The sequence below is a fragment of the Podarcis cretensis genome (genome assembly GCF_951804945.1).
Source record: "Podarcis cretensis genome assembly, chromosome: 10".
In the NCBI taxonomy this organism is placed as follows: domain Eukaryota; kingdom Metazoa; phylum Chordata; class Lepidosauria; order Squamata; family Lacertidae; genus Podarcis; species Podarcis cretensis.
This window is the reverse complement of record NC_137179.1, coordinates 36,407,142-36,426,078: the sequence shown is the minus strand read 5'-3', so window position 1 is coordinate 36,426,078 and position 18,937 is coordinate 36,407,142. Positions and strand designations below refer to the sequence as shown.

General features: G+C 39.9%; 1 protein-coding gene across 2 annotated transcripts in view; it reads left to right on the top strand.

The window, feature by feature from the left end:
- CFAP54 (cilia and flagella associated protein 54) overlaps positions 1-18,937 on the top strand; it is a 108,701-nt gene that overhangs the window by 56,691 nt on the left and 33,073 nt on the right. Inside the window, exons 33-44 of one of the 2 annotated variants that reach the window (XM_079991867.1) lie at positions 1,591-1,706; positions 2,607-2,837; positions 4,201-4,343; positions 7,118-7,315; positions 9,109-9,278; positions 11,075-11,302; positions 13,448-13,671; positions 13,779-13,911; positions 15,033-15,120; positions 17,377-17,529; positions 18,003-18,200; positions 18,568-18,655. In XM_079991867.1, coding sequence (XP_079847993.1) covers positions 1,591-1,706; positions 2,607-2,837; positions 4,201-4,343; positions 7,118-7,315; positions 9,109-9,278; positions 11,075-11,302; positions 13,448-13,671; positions 13,779-13,911; positions 15,033-15,120; positions 17,377-17,529; positions 18,003-18,200; positions 18,568-18,655 — 1,970 coding nt within the window. The remainder of the gene's footprint in view (positions 1-1,590; positions 1,707-2,606; positions 2,838-4,200; positions 4,344-7,117; positions 7,316-9,108; positions 9,279-11,074; positions 11,303-13,447; positions 13,672-13,778; positions 13,912-15,032; positions 15,121-17,376; positions 17,530-18,002; positions 18,201-18,567; positions 18,656-18,937) is intronic. The other variant, XM_079991868.1, reaches the window with a different exon arrangement.

Here is an 18,937-nt window from a genome sequence, read left to right as displayed (position 1 = left end):
AGGGATAATGGTTTTCATGTCATAATTGACTTAATTTATATATAGGTTGTTACTTGGGAAAGTAAGTTAATAAATTGTGTGGAAAATGAATGTTTCTTTTTTACATAATAGAACATAACTGGCAATATAATGTCCATCCATCCATTTTTTGTGTTTCTTAATAAAATATGTAAACCAAAGCTCTAACTTGCCAAAGGTTTTTCAGCATTGATGATATATTAGTGAGAACAATCTATATATCTCTTAAACCTGTACAGTGGTACCTCAGGTTAAGAACTTAATTCGTTCCTGAGGTCCGTTCTTAACCTGAAACTGTTCATAACCTGAGACACCACTTTAGCTAATGGGGCCTCCCACTGCCGCTGCGCCGCTGCCGCGCGATTTCTGTTCTCATCCTGAAGCAAAGTTCTTAACCCAAGGTAATATTTCTGGGTTAGCAGAGTCTGTAACCTGAAGCGTCTGTAACCCGAGGTACCACTGTACTTTTAAAATGAGCCTTCCAAATAATCAAATTGTCTTGAATTTGTCTTAAATAATAATCATGTTATAACAAGATAGTAATAGTTCAATGAATATGCTGCAAGGCTTTTCATACATTCAGAATCGTAATATGTTGTCAGCCCTATTTAAACTTGCATGGAACATCAGAAAGATAGCTTATTTCCAGGTATGGCAACAACATAATACAGTGTTACCTTGGGTTACATATGCTTCAGGTTACATACACTTCAGGTTACAGACGCCGCTAACCCAGAAATAGTACCTTGGGTTAAGAACTTTGCTTCAGGATGAGAACAGAAATCGTGCTTCGGCGGCGCGGCAGCAGCAGGAGGCCCCATTAGCTAAAGTGGTGCTTCAGGTTAAGAACACCACTGTAATATACATATACAGTGGTACCTCGGGTTACAGACGCTTCAGGTTACAGACTCCACTAACCCAGAAATAGTATCTTGGGTTAAGAACTTTGCTTCAGGATGAGAACAGAAATCGTGCTCTGGCGGTGCGGCGGCAGTGGGAGGCCCCATTAGCTAAAGTGGTGCTTCAGGTTAAGAATAGTTTCAGGTTAAGAACAGACCTCCGGAATGAATTAAGTATTTAACCCGAGGTACCACTGTAGTACTGAAATAAACTGAAACTAACCACAAATACAGCTATGGAGGTATGCAGGGACTGCCCTCTCCCATTCCTTCAATTGTACTGGATATTGAGCTTACTGTAATGTCAAAAGAATCTGTCTTCTCCCACTGGAGAACAAATATTGGTTGGCTACCAAGACAAGGTGAGGTTTGTTTGCTTTCACGAAAGGGTGCTGCTGTGTATCCAATTCCATTATGGAAATACAGTGTACCACTCACCTTTCAAGAGCTATTACGGTATGTTCTTGTTTATTGTTGTTGTTATTATTATTATTAATAATAATAATAATATTCTGTCTTTTTCTCCAGATTGAGACGTAAGACAGCTTACTCTGCTATGTTTTGTTGCTTAATTCTAGCAATACAAATTATAAATAGAATTAGATACAAATTCTAGCAGACATTAGATAAAGATGTTCATGGTATAATGCACCGAAATGATATTTTCATTCAGACGTCAGGGTCACCAACATCCAAGAAAAAAACAAAAGCCAAGATTTCCAAGGAAAAAAAACTACCTAAATATCCCACTAAACACCATGGTGTGGGCAAATCATCTGACTGGCAAAGGTAATTCAGCTGTTTTATGTGCTCTGAATAAGGTTTAACTGGATTTCGGGTATGTTTGTTATTTCTAGATATGGCCTAACACATTAAAGAGATTAGAAACGGACATTGGAAAACATTTTTCTTTAATGTTAACCAGGCTTGAATTGGACTGGCTCAGATTAAGTTGAGCTATTTCCCCTCCAAATCAGGAAAGAACTAGAATTTAGGCAAGAAATCCAAAATGGATCCTGTTGCACCCTAACTGGGGACTCGGTCACTAACACCCCCGTCCATCCTATCATTGTTGGTTTGTTTGTTTGTTTAATAAATTTCGAATTTGTTACTTCAACTTCAGTGTAGACCAGTGTAGCTACTGAATTCCCCTCCAGATTTCAATAAAGCAAGGTCTTGTTCACATGTAACGCCAAGCCAAACCATGGCTTAGCAGGAACAAGCAAGTGTGGGGGCTTCTTCCCCAGTCATTCTGCTGCTGCTTTAGTGTGTTGTCTGAATCCAGGCTTGTGATTTAGCTCCCCAGACAAACCACGATCTATAAATCATAGAACAAGGCTTGGCTACATCTTGTGGTTTGCCGGGAGAGAGCTAAAAAAAGAGTCTAGGTTTGGATGACACATTAAATCACATCATGGCTTAGCTCAGTGCAGTAGCAGAGAACAACCAGAGAAGAAGGAGGTGGCGGTGATCACTCTCAAAGTCCATGTTTGCTCTTTTGTGCTAAGTTTTGGTTTGGCTTATCATTACATGCAAACAAGGACAAGAAGTGGCTGTTTTTACAGTTTCAGATTTTTTTTTCTTTCCTCTTACAGCCGTTCTGTTGGAATTATTATGAATTGTTTATTTTGGGCAACACAGGTCCCCCCCCCCGTAATATAAATCAGTCTTACTATGGTTTTTATTTAGGCGAGAAAAAGAAGAATCACGAAGAGTAGCTATGCAAGTGCTGACACAAAAGCTGAATTTGCGTTCTAACGTCTTCTTGAAACGAAAGAGATGGCGGCGGGTATATGTTGAAGAGTTGCCGTGGCGATCTCAGCTGAACATTTACCTGGCAATTGCCCACTTCAGTTTGTTTAAAAAACGGATAGAAGAGTTATATTCCATTGATGTTGATTCTTTGAAAAATCTGAACAGGTAAAAATGAATAAATGTGATGATTTTTAATGGCATAATCCAACAATGCCCTAGCAGCCTCTTTTACCTCCTGTCCTGCTGTATTCTGTGTTTTCCATAAACAACAACTGTTATACTTCAGTGGAAGAAGTGTACAGTTCAGAAGACTGATCTTGCAACTCTTGTTCTTGTGGCGTCTTAGCAAACCACTGCTGATGGGAAGCTGCTTTTCCCTTGTATGTTACCATGACTTAGAAGAAACAAAAGTTACTGGCCTATTAATGGAGTTATTCCCTATTGATTACTTTTTGGTAATGCATCTCTCCTACTTTCTCATTTCTTAGAATTACTATGAACTTAAAAAGATCTGAAAGGAACAAAAGAAATGTACTTCAAGGCTTCAGAATTCTTTTTTTCAAACATACTTACTAGGCAGTGCTTTCTTCTTCATGTGCCAAGTTCTAGTGCTTGATATGACTTTCACAACTCTTCATCCATTGATATGAATGGCCAGACAGGGTTACTCTGAAATAATTCCACTGAAGATTTGCTCTTGCTGTTTCCCCAGCTGAGTCTTAGTGTTTATGTGTTTGTCTGCCCCACTTCCAAGGAGCTGAGGATAATGGAAGTGATCGTTTCCCCATTTTATCAACTGGAATAGAAACTGAGCTTTGAGCTTTGATTTCTTAACTTTTGCACATTGGTTCCAACCTGCAGCTATATTTATAGTTTAAACTCTTATTTTTTTATTTTAGTTATTCAATTCCTGTCCTGCCTTTCCCCAGATTTGGTGTCCCCATGGTGAATAAGAAAATAAGAGTAAAATCAATAAAACCTGTCTTGAGAGATAACTAATATCACCTCTAGTTGTTGTTGTTATAATAATTATATTTATACCCCATCTTTATCCCTTATGGGATTCAAGATGGTTTACAGATAGGAAAACCAATAATTAACAAACAATTAACAATTGATAGAATTAAAACTCAATGCATATATAAAATGTATTAAAACCATACAATCAATTACAATAAAAACAGCACAGCTGTCAGTTCCCAAAAGCCTGTTGGAACAAGAAAGTCTGGTAGAAGGACAACAAATAGGGAGCCAGTCTAGTTTCTCAAGGAAGGGTGTTGCAGAGTCTAGGAGCGGCTACCAAGAAGGCTGATGGCCCATGGCTCACGGCTTCACCAGAAAATCCACACTGGGTTGGAAAGGTCACATGAAAGCAGGAATTAACTGAAACATTCAGCATAGTGCTGTAAATATAAAAAGAAGACTTCAAAAGTATTTGCAGAATAATAAAGTTGCAATATTGTTAGTTTTTATGTATTTGATATCTCTTGCTTGCTCTTCTTAAATAATGAAATGTTTTGTTTTGCAGTTATCATGAACTAGACCCAGACGCATTCTCATTAATCAATTCAGGCACTATAGTGGTGGCAGCAACAACAGAGGAGCAATTGAAGACTTTTCAACTTCCGTATTTTAAGAGAACAATATCAGGAAAAATCCGTAAAAAAAATGGTAATTAAATTAAAAATACGCAATAACAAGATAACTGTAATCTTGCATATTAAAATCCATCAACCTTCTCTCCTGTTCTTGTCCAAACAATTAGGACATATAACAGTAACTATTTGGTTTCATAATGGATTTGTTTTCAATTTGTATTTCTTATAGAATGAGTTTAAAACAACCTTCTCCCTAGAGTGTAGTCCAGCAGATGGGTAGATACTGTCATCTATCACCCAGGGGCAGGAAATGCAGTGTTTGAGGGAGGTGGTTGCCTTGCTGTAGGCAGACACTCCCCCCCCCCATTGATTTTGAACATATTTTTTCTGTCAGCTTTTGGTCTTCTTCCTTCTCTTTTTCTTATTGGCAGGGTTGTGTTTCTGTGTGTCAAGGGTTGTTAGTTTCCTATATTTCCATCTGATAGACTATCTTTCAGGAAGAAGGGGCTGTTGGCTTTATGTGTAAGAAATTTCTCCTAAGATCAGAGGCCATCCTCTTTTATGTGGATAGATTGGCTTTCTGATTTTTATTTATTTTATTGCAATGTTCTTTTTTCTTGCAGTGCTATTTGTTCTTAGCTTTTCAAATTGTCAAAATTGTTCAGTTCCTTTTATGTGTCAGAGAAGTAGTTCTTGTGTATTTTTGCCTATTTGCACTATTTTGCACTTTCTTATATTCTTATTTTTATTTGTCTGTCACCATTCTCTTGTTGGAGCAATCTTTTGAGACAAAATGGACTGTGGTCTCTGCATACAGTGAGGCAACCTGCTTCCTGAACTCTGCATTTTCTGCCTGTGGGTGACAGATGGCAGTAGCTACCTTTCTGATGAAATATTCTCCAGGAGAAATTTATTTTGGGTTATGGCAACAGCCACTATTATTGGGGTTAGCTGTTGATTGTCTTGATTGCAAGCATTGAGCCAGTGGCAAAACTAATGCATTATTAGTACTTAGTGTTACTGAAGTGAATGCAGATGCTGATGGTGGGCGGGCTTAGTTTGATTGCATGGTGAAATATCTTCTCCTGGCTTTTCAAAATTCACAGACATTTTATCTTGCTGCTGACCAATTGGCACAGTTAGTTTTGCATGAGCTCCACATGTATTCCTTCCCCTGTGTCTCTTTTGTCTGTCTTAGCCAGTACTTTATATTGTGCACCCCTGACCTCCTCCTCTAAGCCTTCATCCTCTAAGCCTGCCTTGCAATTCTTACTGAAGTTCTATCCAGCCCATCTGTCCCAAGTTTCTATCTTAATTCTACCTGTCTGTCTGATTCTGCCTGCCTGTCCCAGACATGGTCTAGAGATACCGATGGACCATGGGATAGTCCTTTTATGACATAGGTATTTAATCAGAGTGGAAATGGACCCAGTAGGTCATACTTAATTCCTAATCTAAAGCAATCCTAAAAAACAATGCATACAAAGAAGGGTTTGTACAGCCTCTTTAAGGAGCTTGTTCCTTTGCTGTTTAGGTTTAGATTTTTCTCAGTAACTGGTCTTAAGACATGTCATTTTAATCACATTGTCTATCCTTAGGGACTGGTGAGCAAATTTTCCTCTTCTTTCTGACATTCTTATAAATATTTGAAAACGGTCTGCATGCTTACCATTCTCTCTCTCACTTGATTCCCACCCCAGCCAAAACGTGCCCATTTCCTCCTGTTAGTTGCTTCCTGAACTGCAGTGCTCCAAGCTTGAAGACAGTACCGCCAGAGGAAATCTTAAGTGTGCTTAATAGAACAAAATTGGAAAGCACAAATCTTCACCTTGTTTAGTCTGTTATTCATGTAATCCTTATATCTTTCTTATTCCGTTGCATGTTCATATGTGGTTATTCTTTTTGTATTTCTTGTTCACACTGTTGAGAACAACACTTCCATTTTTGTCCAGTTTAGGAGTAATGTGAAGACAGAAGCAAACAAAATAAAAGGGTGTCTCTCCATATTATTTTGCTAACTTTTGATTTGGTGATTCAGTGCATTTTGTTATCAAACTGGGTTGGTGGTGGAAAATGGAACCTAATGGACTGCAAGCATCAGTTTATCTGCTATTTGGAGCCTGATTGATTTGGAGGCTTAGCAAAAGTCAGAATACTCCTTGTGGCTAACTTGACAAAATGGCTGATGAATTCTTCAAAACAGCCATAAAATACAGAATGAAAAACACTGCAATTGACTCCAGAGAATTGATCTAGTATTGATCTGTTTGTTTATTGCTTGTGTCTGTGTGCATAAGCACGTAGTTATGTAGTCAGTTATGATCATATGTTTAAAATAATTCAACCTCTTCAAAATCTTTCTCTGAAAGGAATAGGGTTTAGATCAGAACACAATTATTCATCCTGACAATTGATGGCTTTTAAACAAGCCTATCAATACCATCTTTAGTTTTAAGTGAGCTTTCTCGGTTTCACTGCTGCTCCAGTCCTGCCTTTCTTTTATGAGGGTTTCCAGGGCTGCCTGGTGTAATGGCAAAAGGAAAACACAATTTCAGTGTCTCCTTGTTGCATTTCATAGGCTCGAATAGCCTTTCCACATCTGTTGACGTCCACTGCAGCAGATGCAGCCCTGTCTTCCTCTTGTATCACTTGTCAGGTGTAAGCTAGGGAATCAGAAGCCCAGTCATTCAGTGCAAGAACAGTGCATTCAGCCACCAGACTTCTAGTGTGCCTTTTGATAAGCTAGGGGTACTTGCACAATTCTGGAATCTCGAAAATACCAGCCCTGAATATTCTGCAGCCAACAGCTCATAGCAAGTCAAGACTTCCTTGCTCTTCTTTGCTCAGACACACTTGATTCCACCTCCCCTGTCTTCGATTCTGGTCCTTCCATGCCTGCTTCTGACCCCACTTTACAAAGTGCTTCTTCAGATGCTGTTTCCAGCTCAAGCCTACTTGACCACAGTAATTGTCTCACCCCTGAAACTGATGCCACAACGGATCCCACTGATCTTTCCCAGCTGTCATCTTCTGCCTCAGATTCAGGTGGGTTACTACATATTGGCCGAATGTCTAACAGATGTTGAGCGGTTCCGTGATCTGAGGCATAAGGATTTCCCAACAAATACTTCACTAACCTACTACTTTTGCAGAAGTTCCATCTAAGGGCTCACTATATTGTCAGGTGCTCCATTTCTGTGTCAGGTTCTAAGCTTAAGTCTCAGGCATCAGATGAGGATGAGATCAGGTGATTGCCAAGTCTTTGGATAGATGAGGATTCAAAAATAGAAGTTGTCAATGCATAAAGGAACATATATAAGGCATTGCGGAACAGGACAAGCTGAAGAGCATACAAGAATGTCAGGACATGTTATTAAAAAATATAGTAAAAAAAGCCATCAATTTGCTTTCCTTGGTGATATAGTGGACAAGACTATTTAGAACATCAATGGACCAGAATGCTATATAGGAGAAAGGGGGAAAATGGCAGTTTCTCCATAGTCATCTAGAGGGTTCTGCTAACTGTTCTGATACATCTTCAGTTCCTTTCTCTTACCACATGGCCTCATCAGAGGAACTGACACCTGACCATCAGTGCTGTCATTCTGAGCCCCACAACATTTAACACTCAGCTTGGGGGGCGGGGCGGATATGATCTCAGAAAGATACAGAGTCTATCATGAACATGGGAGTGCCCACCAGAGAAGGCATGAGGCAGACCTTTTGCAGTTGAGGCCAGATGTCCAAGCTGAGGGCTGATGTCGCTTTCTGTAGCTGCTAGCTCCTTTGGGGTAATGGGATTTTTAGTTGTGGGGATCTTTCCTCCCAAGGAATGTCTGGTTTAGCCATCTATGTCTGGCAGCTGAGATGTCTTCTCAGATGAAGGGATGTGGTCTCTGGTGCCTGCAGGCTCACACAACATGGACCAGGAAGTGAATCCATCTCTTCTCAGCATTCCAGTTGCCAGAGGTCTCAGCCCCCAATGAGTCCTGATCCGAGACCATGATGGAGTCCACTCATTCCAAACTTGTGTGATTCTTTGAATTATAGATGTGCTGATTTAAATCAAATCCTTTGTAATGTTTATTTATATACATTCCAGAAGGTTCTCAAGCATGTTTCTTTCTTGTATATTTACAATAAAACTGCAACTGTTCCTTTAGTATTAACCAGTCAATATATGGACTAGAAAGATTACTTCTCACTGTATGTAAATAGAGAGAGGTCTGTAGCTCAGTGGAAGAGCATCTGCTTTAGATGCAGAAGGTCTCAGGTTCAGTATTTGGTATCTCCAGGCAGGGCTGGGAGAGATTCCTACCCGGAGTGCTGGAGAGCTGCTGCCAGTCACTAAACAGCAGTGACCTAGATGAACCAATGGCTTTGCAAGCCAGTTTCCACCATGTCCCAGGTTTCTCTCAACAGTAGGTACAGTTCTTATGTAGGCCTCCTCTTTTGGGCTGACTGGTTTATGGGCTGTTGGTTTCCACAGACTTGGGTCCAGAGCTCCTATGTCTTTCCTGTGGAGGAAGGAGGCTCCATGTTTTCCCATTTTTCATTAAGGTTCAGGCCCTGTAGCTGTTCTCCTTCCGTCCCATCAGGCATACAGATAAGAGGACCCCATTGTGCTTCTTTTAACACAGGTGGGGAGCCTCCAGGCAAGGTCTAAACATGGTCTTCTCAGGAGTAGGGATTGGGGCCTACTTAAGGATTAAGGTACTGGCAAAAGACCGTTGAGTTCCTGCAGCCCATCTTATTAACAGATCTGGAAACTATTATTACTCATTCTGATGTCTTTGAAAATGTGTCCTCAATTTAACTCAAATGTTGTTTGTTTTTAGATCCATTATATTTTTCTGATCACAACATTAAGCCGGATGAAAAAGACACCCCGCGACCTCAGGGACTACCTCAGGGATATGTTACCGTAAAAGAACGTGAAAAAGCGCAATCTTATTCATCTTTGCTGGAGCATTTTGTTAAAATCTTCCTACATTTTAGAAGAGCGGCGGTAATGTCTTCTTGAATTATGTTTATGTTATTGTATTAAAATGTCTCTACCAGTTTCAATAGGTGAGACAAACATTTGTTTCTTGTACTATTAACTTCCTCTTCTATTTGTTTCTTGTACTACTAACTTCCTCTTCTATTCCAGATCTCAGTAGGGTAGTCTAGCAGAAAGGGCTCAGATCATCTAGGTCTTCCTAAGCCTTTAAAGCAGGAGTCTGAGAAGCCCATCTGTCATTCACTCACTTTTGTCACCTCTTTGCTTCCTAACCCACTCCTTGTGTCAGTTAGGACAAGAATCCTCCAACAGATGACTGAGAAGGCTTTTTAGCTCTAATTTATATTTTGCCTCTTTTCTTTTCCTAACAATTCATGGAGGAGACACATAAACCTTTGCACACATCCCCCCCCCCATCTTATTTCTGAAACAGTGAGGGAGTCCCACTATAACTTCAAAAATCATTTGATCCTTCCTCAAATACTTTGGTGAAAACAGCCATGAATACCCAAACCTCCTTTTCATATTCCAGCAGGGGAAACACAATTTTGACACATAATGAACATTTTTCCATGATGTGCAAACAATAACAGTGGTCCTGGGTGGCAGTCCTAGTGGCTAGTGGCCACCAACTTTAATTGGGGGGGGGGGCTTGTAGCATTGTACATATCCCACATATCTCTGGAAGAAGTCAGAAAGACAGCAAGAAGCCCTTTAGCAAACACAGAGAACACTCCTAAGCATTTTCACGCTAGAGGAAGTGGAAGGCCAATAATGAGTTTCTGGGTAGCCTGTTGCCTAGATGCCAGCTTTCAGACCAGCAGGAGTTTTTTCCTAGCTGGAAATAGTACCTGATGCATACTTTCTAAAATAAGAATCAGAAGAATTCCTTTTCTTGGTTTCTCTTATTGTATTTACTAAAACCTTTTAAAAGGCAACACCAGAATTATTTTGCAGTAGGTAGAACTTTGTTGCCTTTTGCTTTAACTAAATGAATGCACCCATAAATAATATGGTAAATGCAATCTTATATTGGATTGTTCTGTGTTTTCTGAATGGCCCCCTCAGGGAGCACAGTACACAGTGCTATAAAGCCCAAACCTCTACTTAGAAGGGACTTGTCCAGCTTCCTAAGCACATGCTGTTCTACTGAGCACAGCCTAATACCATGTAGGCTCAGAACCTCATTTCTGTAATGATTATGTTGCACAAAGTGAAGCCGCATTCATAATGAATGTCACCACTTCACATGCATTAGATCAGCAGCATGGAAATATGTTAGAAATTATAGCTAGGGAATGTACAAGTGGAAAAACACCAGTAAAATATGAATAGGTTTTGTGAATATATCTTGAAATGGCTGACAAAGATTATCAGAAAGCTGTAGTTTTAATCACTGTCTGGCTGCTTTGCTATAGAAGGGTAACATGCACCCCTTTGCTCTCTCTATTTATTTCCTTTTATTTTCTGTCATTTCCTTCCAGCAATAGCCAACTTCCCTCCTCTCAGTTATTTTCCTGTGTATGAATTGGATATTTTTGTGTTCTCAGCTGCCTGGGAATTCAGTGGGGTAGTCTGCATGCTATAGAGGGAAGTTTGTCTCCTTTTTCTTTCTATTAAAAAGTAAGGATGAAGAAGTAGTCACCATATTTTTCCATCTATAAGATACCCCAATGTATAAGGACTCCCCTCCATTTTTGGGGGCTTGGTTTTAAGAAAATGGTTTGTGTTTTAATGCTGACACCACTGAGAAATCTCCAAGCTCCACTCATCAGACTTGTATCTGACACTTTACCATCCAGGTTTTAGCCTACCGTGGTGGCCACTGGACGTTGCTTCAGAACGTGTGCCGAGACCTTTGGACCTATACTCAGGAAGCACAGTCAATTATTAGACATTCACAATCTTTTCATGCACCATTTCCTATTACCAAGGAGTTGTTTCATGACACCATTTGGTTGCCATATTACATGGCATCAGATATGTTGCTTGATATGGTGGTTGATCTGCAGGCTACTGATTCTGTTAAGGTAAATATATTTTATTGAGGTTGTCTGATTTACAAGCAGCAAAAAAATGTATTTTTACTAAAGGAATTTCTTCTTTGTTCTTGGCTTATTTAAACCTTTCAGCTACTATCCAGTGTACAATTTATATTACAATATGGCTTCTAAAAACACAAACATTAAACAGGACTAGCTAATCTTTTTTGGGGGGCCACATTGATGGATAGCCACCCCTTTGAGGTCTGCATCCCAGTGGTTGATGTGGTTGGCTTATATGTGTGCATACACATATTGCACATACATACACAAAGACCACTCACTCATACTTGCCACATTTGCACATTCATCATACAAGCAGTATACACATATGTACATTGCACAAACTCACCAGACATGAAATCACTACTCATGCATAAAGACATCTACACACACACACACACACACACACACACACCATTTTCAGCACTCTCATTCCAGCGCTGGGGTGGGCGTGGCTGAAAATGCTGCAGAGGTCATTCTATTTATTCTAGAGGTAGAAATGCTGCCTTTTAAAGAGCAGGCTAAGGACTTTATTTCCCATCTTAGCACCGTGGCGCTTAGCACCAGAATTGCAGATAAAATATATTTCTGCTTCTTCTTTATCTCTAAAGAGCAGACAGATCACTCTCTAAAGAGCAAGGAAAATGCTTTATCGTCCAATCAGATTGGAAGATAGAGCTAAAGGGGTTGATGGGTCACTTCCTGTGGCTTGGACTGTGGGTTAGACTTACTTGCTTTAATCAAACATTCAAATTGTGGTCATCACATGTTTTTTGTTGTTGTTGTTGTGGTCATCACATGTTTTTTTTGTTGTTGTTGTTGTTATTATTATTATTATTATTATTATTATTTGTATACCACCCTTCATCCGCAGATGCCAGGGCAATTCACAAAACAAAAATACAAAATAAAAACAAGAACAAGCACATAATTCAAATCACACATTGGTATTTTTCAACTTCTGTTTTCTAAAATGATATAAAATTTCTGAGTGTTGTATTACGATGAATTGGAAATAATGTTGTTTGGGGGATTAAAAAGAAGGATAGGTCTTACCTGAATAGTAGATTTATTAGGTGGGAGAGGAATAGCCCAATCCAAATCCAAAGACTTCATCCTCCACTGTAATAAATGGTGTGTGTACTTGTGTAAGTGTAAAACCTGAAAGATCATCTCACCCCTTATATAACAAATTGATTGCTGCTCTCTGCGGTGAGGACCTTCTGCACACATCTTATCAGGAGGTCAGTTCTGCACAATGTAGAAATCAGGCCATTAGTGTTGTGTCAACTACCCTTCAGAATTTCCTTGAATATCAGTTTGGTCGTGTCTGTGTTGTGCTTTTTGGCATCTACTGAAGACTTCCTCCCTAAACAAGACTGTTGAGTTGAGGTCTTTCCCAGTCTTACAGCTGCATTGGAATTGTTATTAAGATTCAGTTCAGTTTTAGCAAACAGCCATTACACACATAAAAATAACAACAACAACAACAACAACAACAACAACAACAACAACAACAACAATGCTGCTACTAATAGTGGTTTACATTTCTACTCCCCAACCTTTTTAGGGGATAAATCATTTCCCATACTTCTTTTACATTTTGTTACACGAATTTGTAGAGCCTTAGTAAGAAAATTGGATGTTCTAAAGGATATATACTTCTCTACATCAAAATACAAGATTTTTAAAATGTTTTATCTCTTGTATTTTGCTGCCCAGATTGCCTTTTGGAGGAGGGGTGGCTATAAACAAAACGAAGAAACAAACAAATGGTGCAACTGTGAAGCACAGGGGAATCAAACACAGGAGTATTCACTGTTGTGCCCTCCAGATGTTGTTGGGCTACAAGTCCCATCCCTGACTGCTGGCAACACTGGCTAGGGCTGATGGGACTTGCAGCCCAAGAACATCTGGAGGATACCGCATTGACCACTTCTGATGTTCCATATCCAGAAAGGTTAGTTGAACAGATTTTTGAGGATAAGAAAAGCCTGGCTCATTTGCAGAACATTTATGAACCACAAAAGAACCCAGCACAAGAAGTGTGTGGCCTGAATATCTGAAACTGGGACTTGATAAAAGCTATTTGGAATCCTTGCTTTACTACTCTCTGTTTTGAATTTATAGATTGTTGAAGCTGAAGGTGATTTCTGTGTTCCAAGTTGTGTAGGCGGCATAGCTCAAGATGAAGGCGGTTCTAACTTTTCATTTGAATATCCATTTGATGATATCTGTATTGTTGATTTGCAAGGAGTACGTAATTTGGTTCTGCGAACTATTGAGCTTCTATTTTTTTTGAAGAAGTGGGAATCACTAGTATACATAGCCATGCAGTTCAACACAATTACACAGTAAGTAACATAATGTGCTCTTTTTGAAGGGAAAAATGTTGTGTGTTTTTTTTTAAGAAATAAAATGTTAGCAGTTTTTAATTTTGAAATCTATCTGATTTTTCTAGTGAGAGATATACAGAGCAATTGATTCCGCTGGTGGTATATGCTCAGAGACAACTGCAGGAAAGAGCACAAGCCCGTGACTCTACTAGCTCACACCCTAAATTCAAATATCTTGTTACTGAAACTGGACGCAAGGTGAAATGTTTTAGATGTGCTTACTTTGAGTCCTACATGTGAATAACTTGGAGGCAGACAACATTTCCACATGCCCCTTCATTCTAAAGTTCCAGGAGGGAGTGGGGGTCTGCAACAATTTAAAATACAACATTAAAAAACAAAAAAAACACCGCCACCAAAAATACGATGGGTCCCCAATATATACATCTCAGGTGTGGAAGACCAGGGCAAAGATATGTGACTTTATGGTGAAGGATAGGTAGCAAATAAATTTCTATACTGCCCTTCATCTGAGGACCACAGGGTTGTTTACAATATAAAAGGTAAAGGGACCCCTGACCATTAGGTCCAGTCGCGGACGACTCTGGGGTTGCGGTGCTCATCTCGCTTTATTGGCCGAGGGAGCCGGCGTACAGCTTCCAGGTCATGTGGCCGGCATGACTAAGCCGCTTCTGGGGAACCAGAGCAGTGCACGGAAACGCCATTTACCTTCCCACTGGAGGGGTACCTATTTATCTACTTGCACTTTGATGTGCTTTCGAACTGCTAGGTTGGCAGGAGCAGGGACCGAGCAACAGGAGCTCACCCCGTCGCGGGCCTTCGAACTGCAGACCTGCTGATTGGCAAGTCCTAGGCTCTGTGGTTTAACCCCAACGCCACCTGCGTCCCTTAGTTTACAATATAAAAACACAAAAATGCATAACATAGCAAAACACAAAAACTACTCCTCCCCAACACACACAGTTTAAAAGGTAATAGATTATTTAGTTAGCCAAAGGCCTGGGTAATATTCTTACATTGCTCTGTAGCAATAGTATCCAACCTGGTGACCTCTAGATGCTTTTGGACAACAATTCCCATTAGCCTAAGCCATCACAGTCCATGTTGATGGGAGAGCTAACACCATTTCAAGGGCACCACAATGGGTACTAGTGCACAGACCCTCATTTGGAAGCATATCAGTTAAAGATGGTGAACATTCGTTTTGATTGTTTGCACATCTAAATTATTTCTCTGCAAGGATTTTCAGAAATCAAGTTTTAGGTAACCAAATATTGACATAAACATCTGAGTTTAGTCACATTATTTCGAAAACATTGCCAATAGATGTTACAGTGTGGAAAACATTTTTCTCTTAGGTGCGCTGTAGAGACTTTGTTGCGATAAAGCTGCATGCTGCTGCCAAGTGTAATGAAACAACTGATGAGGATGGATTTGATAGTAAAGGTCAGAGCACATACTGATATATAAGTCCTTTTTATCTTCAGAAGGTTTTCTGTTCATGTCCTTTTGGAGTACTATGGCAATATTTTTATACTATGTCTAAATAGGCCATGCCTCAGTCACATGCAGCCAGCCATTTCTCTGAGAAAGAGGATATTTACCATATTCTGTTCTGTTTTCCTGTGATACTGGATCTTGATTTTTTGATGGAGCTGCAGGGACCTTTCATTGAAGAGGCAGATGAGTCTACTTCCGTTCTTTTCCCTTCTGAATTAGAATTTGTGTATTTTGCTGCAGCTCTTGCTGATCCAATTTAAAAGGAGCCCTTCACCTCACCCTAGTTAACTTTTTGAATGATATGGTTTTATTTTGCTGATGAGGAGGAAAACAAGTGGTGTAGAGGCACAAGTTGCTATTAATATGGTGGAGCTGGGATTGGTCTTGATAGATGCCAAGGGACCTAAACTGGGGATTCAGGCAAGAAGCCCTGGCTCCTCCCTTGCTAAACTTCTGGGACAGCTGGTTGGCCAATGGGGTTACTAGCTGGATCTTTTTTGTACTGTAGTGCCACCCTAGGAAGGATACTGTTCTATAGTCACTCATTCTGATCTGAGGACCAAAAGGGGTCTTGGTGTTCTGTAAAGCAGTTCCACTTCCAAGTGGGATGGTGTTGTGGTCGGATCACATGGCCTTCACACGCAGCGGGGGTTGGTCAAGCCCCGTGTTATGGCCCCCGGCCAGCCAATCCAGTTGACTGGGGGGGGCGTGGTTTACCCCTTTTAAACCGCAGCACGGCAAGGGGATCTCCCTCTTGTTCCGGCTTGAGTGGCGGTTAGGTATTGGTAAAACCTTGTTTGGGGGAGGGGAGGTGTGGCCATCACCTGCCCCTCCATACTAAAGGGTATTCTGTTAAAGGAATCTGGTGGTCGTGGTTCCTGTCCGAAGCCCGGTTGGATGCTAGGGCCATGGCACGACCTTCCGGTGACTCTAGGGGGAGCTTCCAGTTGATGTGCATCAACAAGCTCCCCCTACTGGTGGTTAAGCCTTGTGAGACTTCCTGCAGGCACGCAGGAATCAGATATAGTCGGTTCAGTTCCAATGCCTAAGCCAATACCGCTCACATTCTGTAACCAGTAAAGTTGTGGCCTAAATTTTGCCCATTAACCTAAAATATGGTGTCCACGTGTTATTATTCAACATAAAGGGGAGGCCTCAGGGTCTTGACACGCAAATGTTGATCCAGACTTCGGTCCTCAATCTGTACAACTCATTGCATTGAATAACCACACAGTGCCCATTCACATTATTACTAAGTTAAACTATGGCAGTCACTTTGCTCCTTTCCTGGTCCTTCTGCTGCCATGCTACCCATGACTAAGCCATGGCTTGGCTTGGTGTTATGTCCAAACCCAGGCTTGTGGTTTTCCTCACTCCAGACAAACCATCAGCTGGAACCAAGGATTGTTCTAGGGTTAACTGCTTGAAATTTGTCTGAGAAAGACATACCATTAAATTGGGTTTAGCCATTAAGCTAAGACAAACCATGGCTGAGCCCTGTATGTGTAGCATCAGCAGGACTGGGAGAGGAGTGCTGCAGCTATGATCATTTATTTCAGAATCTCATTCACACCAAGCCATGGTTGGGCATAGCGCTATATGCAAACTGTGTCACAAACTCCTTGTCCCTATTTTATGCTTGATCTACAAATTTTAGCCTTCAATCATGTCAGCATGACACCTTTGGTCTTTGGCCTGCCTGTACTCGAATAAGACTCTTCAGCTGTGGCCTGTCTTGGAGTTGGGCCAAGGCCTGACATACCTCTCTTCTGATTCGAGGAAATACACGTATTTTTCGCTCTATAAGACGCACCAGACGCACCTAGTTTTTGGAGGAGGAAAACAAGAAAAAAAATATTCTGAATCTCAGAAGCCAGAACAGCAAGAGGGATCGCTGTGCAGTGAAAGCAGCAAACGGTCTTGCTGTTCTGGCTTCTGGGATAGCTGCGCAGCCTGCATTTGCTGCGTAAGATGCACACACATTTCCCCTTACTTTTTAGGAGGGAAAAAGCGAGTCTTATAGAGCAAAAAATATGCTAAGTTGTACCCTTTCACCAGTGTTAAAGCAAATTGTGTTTGTTGTCTGTTTCAGACCGATGTTGTCAAATGTGAAACAAAATCATTGAAGCATTTAAAACCTTTGCTGTATAAGAAAGGAAAGATCCATATTTCGGTTTTAATATATTTATTGCTTCAATTAAGATGCGGATCAAGGAAGAGCACTGGTTTCTGTTCCTCTGGATGTGTCAGATGCACTGCAGTGTTTCAGTGAAAGCCTGGAAAAAGCAAAATACCACAGTAGATCTATTAAATATAGCAGGAAATTGCTTGCATTATTTCTTGCTCACACACAAGGTGAGTAATTGCTATAACATCTGTTGGTTAACAACAAGATTGTGTGTACAATTAATCTACTTTAAGAAATCAAATACTGGAAAATTTAGTGTGAAACAGAAGATAATTATTAATGTAGATGCTTTTTATATGCATACAAGAAGTTATGAGTTTGGTGATACAGGTATAACCACTACATGGTTATCTTAGTTGAGGACCATTGTTCTCTTACATCTGCACCAGCCTTAAATGTGAATATCTTTGGCAAATTAATTTTAATTCTGTGTTTGTAGAATTTATACAAATTCATATTTATTTATTTATACAGATTCATATTTTTGCAGCCAATCTTTGTGTTGGCTAGAAAGTGTAAATAAGCATTTTTTTTCCTGGAATTACCTTTGAAATTAATCTTTTTCTACAATTAATTGCCACCAGAATCAAAATCTTTTGGATAGAGTATATTCAGTATATTGATCACTTTTCTAATCTAGAGTGTGGAAGAGTAGACACCAGATGGAAGGCATCTTCACATGGAAAAGTGGAATTTATGATGGGGGCTGAGTTCACATATCAGCCAGAACCACCTGATTTTTCTAATGAAAATTTTACTAGCATTAGTTTGGTTCAAGGCAACTCCATTCCCCGGTCAAAACTGTCAGTAGTCATCTCTTCATATGAGCAAACTCTTGGTAAGATTATAATTTGTTTTGCCTCCCTTACAAATATATATGTACAGATATATGCTTACAAGTATGTGTCCACAAATTTTGGTGGTATATAGTCTATCCCATGAAAGTTTCTTCTGTACCCATATGTTGTTTTTTTTTCTACTGTAGAAAAGATCTTTGGCTGAGATCCTGAGTTAGCTCCCCATCCCCTGATTTATTGTTAAATGGCTTCGGGATTTTTATGGGGATTCATAAATGAAATAAATGAATAATATTATTTAGGATAATGATTTATTTTCTAATTCATATAAGTTGATTTACATAAATATATTAAGTGTGTATTAATATTTTTGTTTTTAAAAATTCTCCTTCAACCAATGAAAAACAGAGGCTCTTCAAAAAAATAATCAGCAAGACCTCATGGTGCAGGCTTTCAGTGAACTCGGAAATATTCACTTTTATACAGGAAACAAAAGGTATCTATAGTGCAACAGATATAAAATGAAACTGTCCTTAAATTTTCAGTTTTAATGCATAATTAGCTAAAGCATAGCTAAAGGCTGCTAACTGAAGTCTAGGGGCCTGCAAATACTATTGTTTTGATTGAGACAAGGTTGTATGTTTAAGCGTGTGCCAGTGTTACTGACATATGCTTTGCTTGCGTTTGCACCATAAATTTTGTGGGAATCCCTTGTTAAGAGTGGTGAAGGGCTTTACAGCCGTTCTTTCCACCTTCTGATAGGAAGCACTTGGAGCAG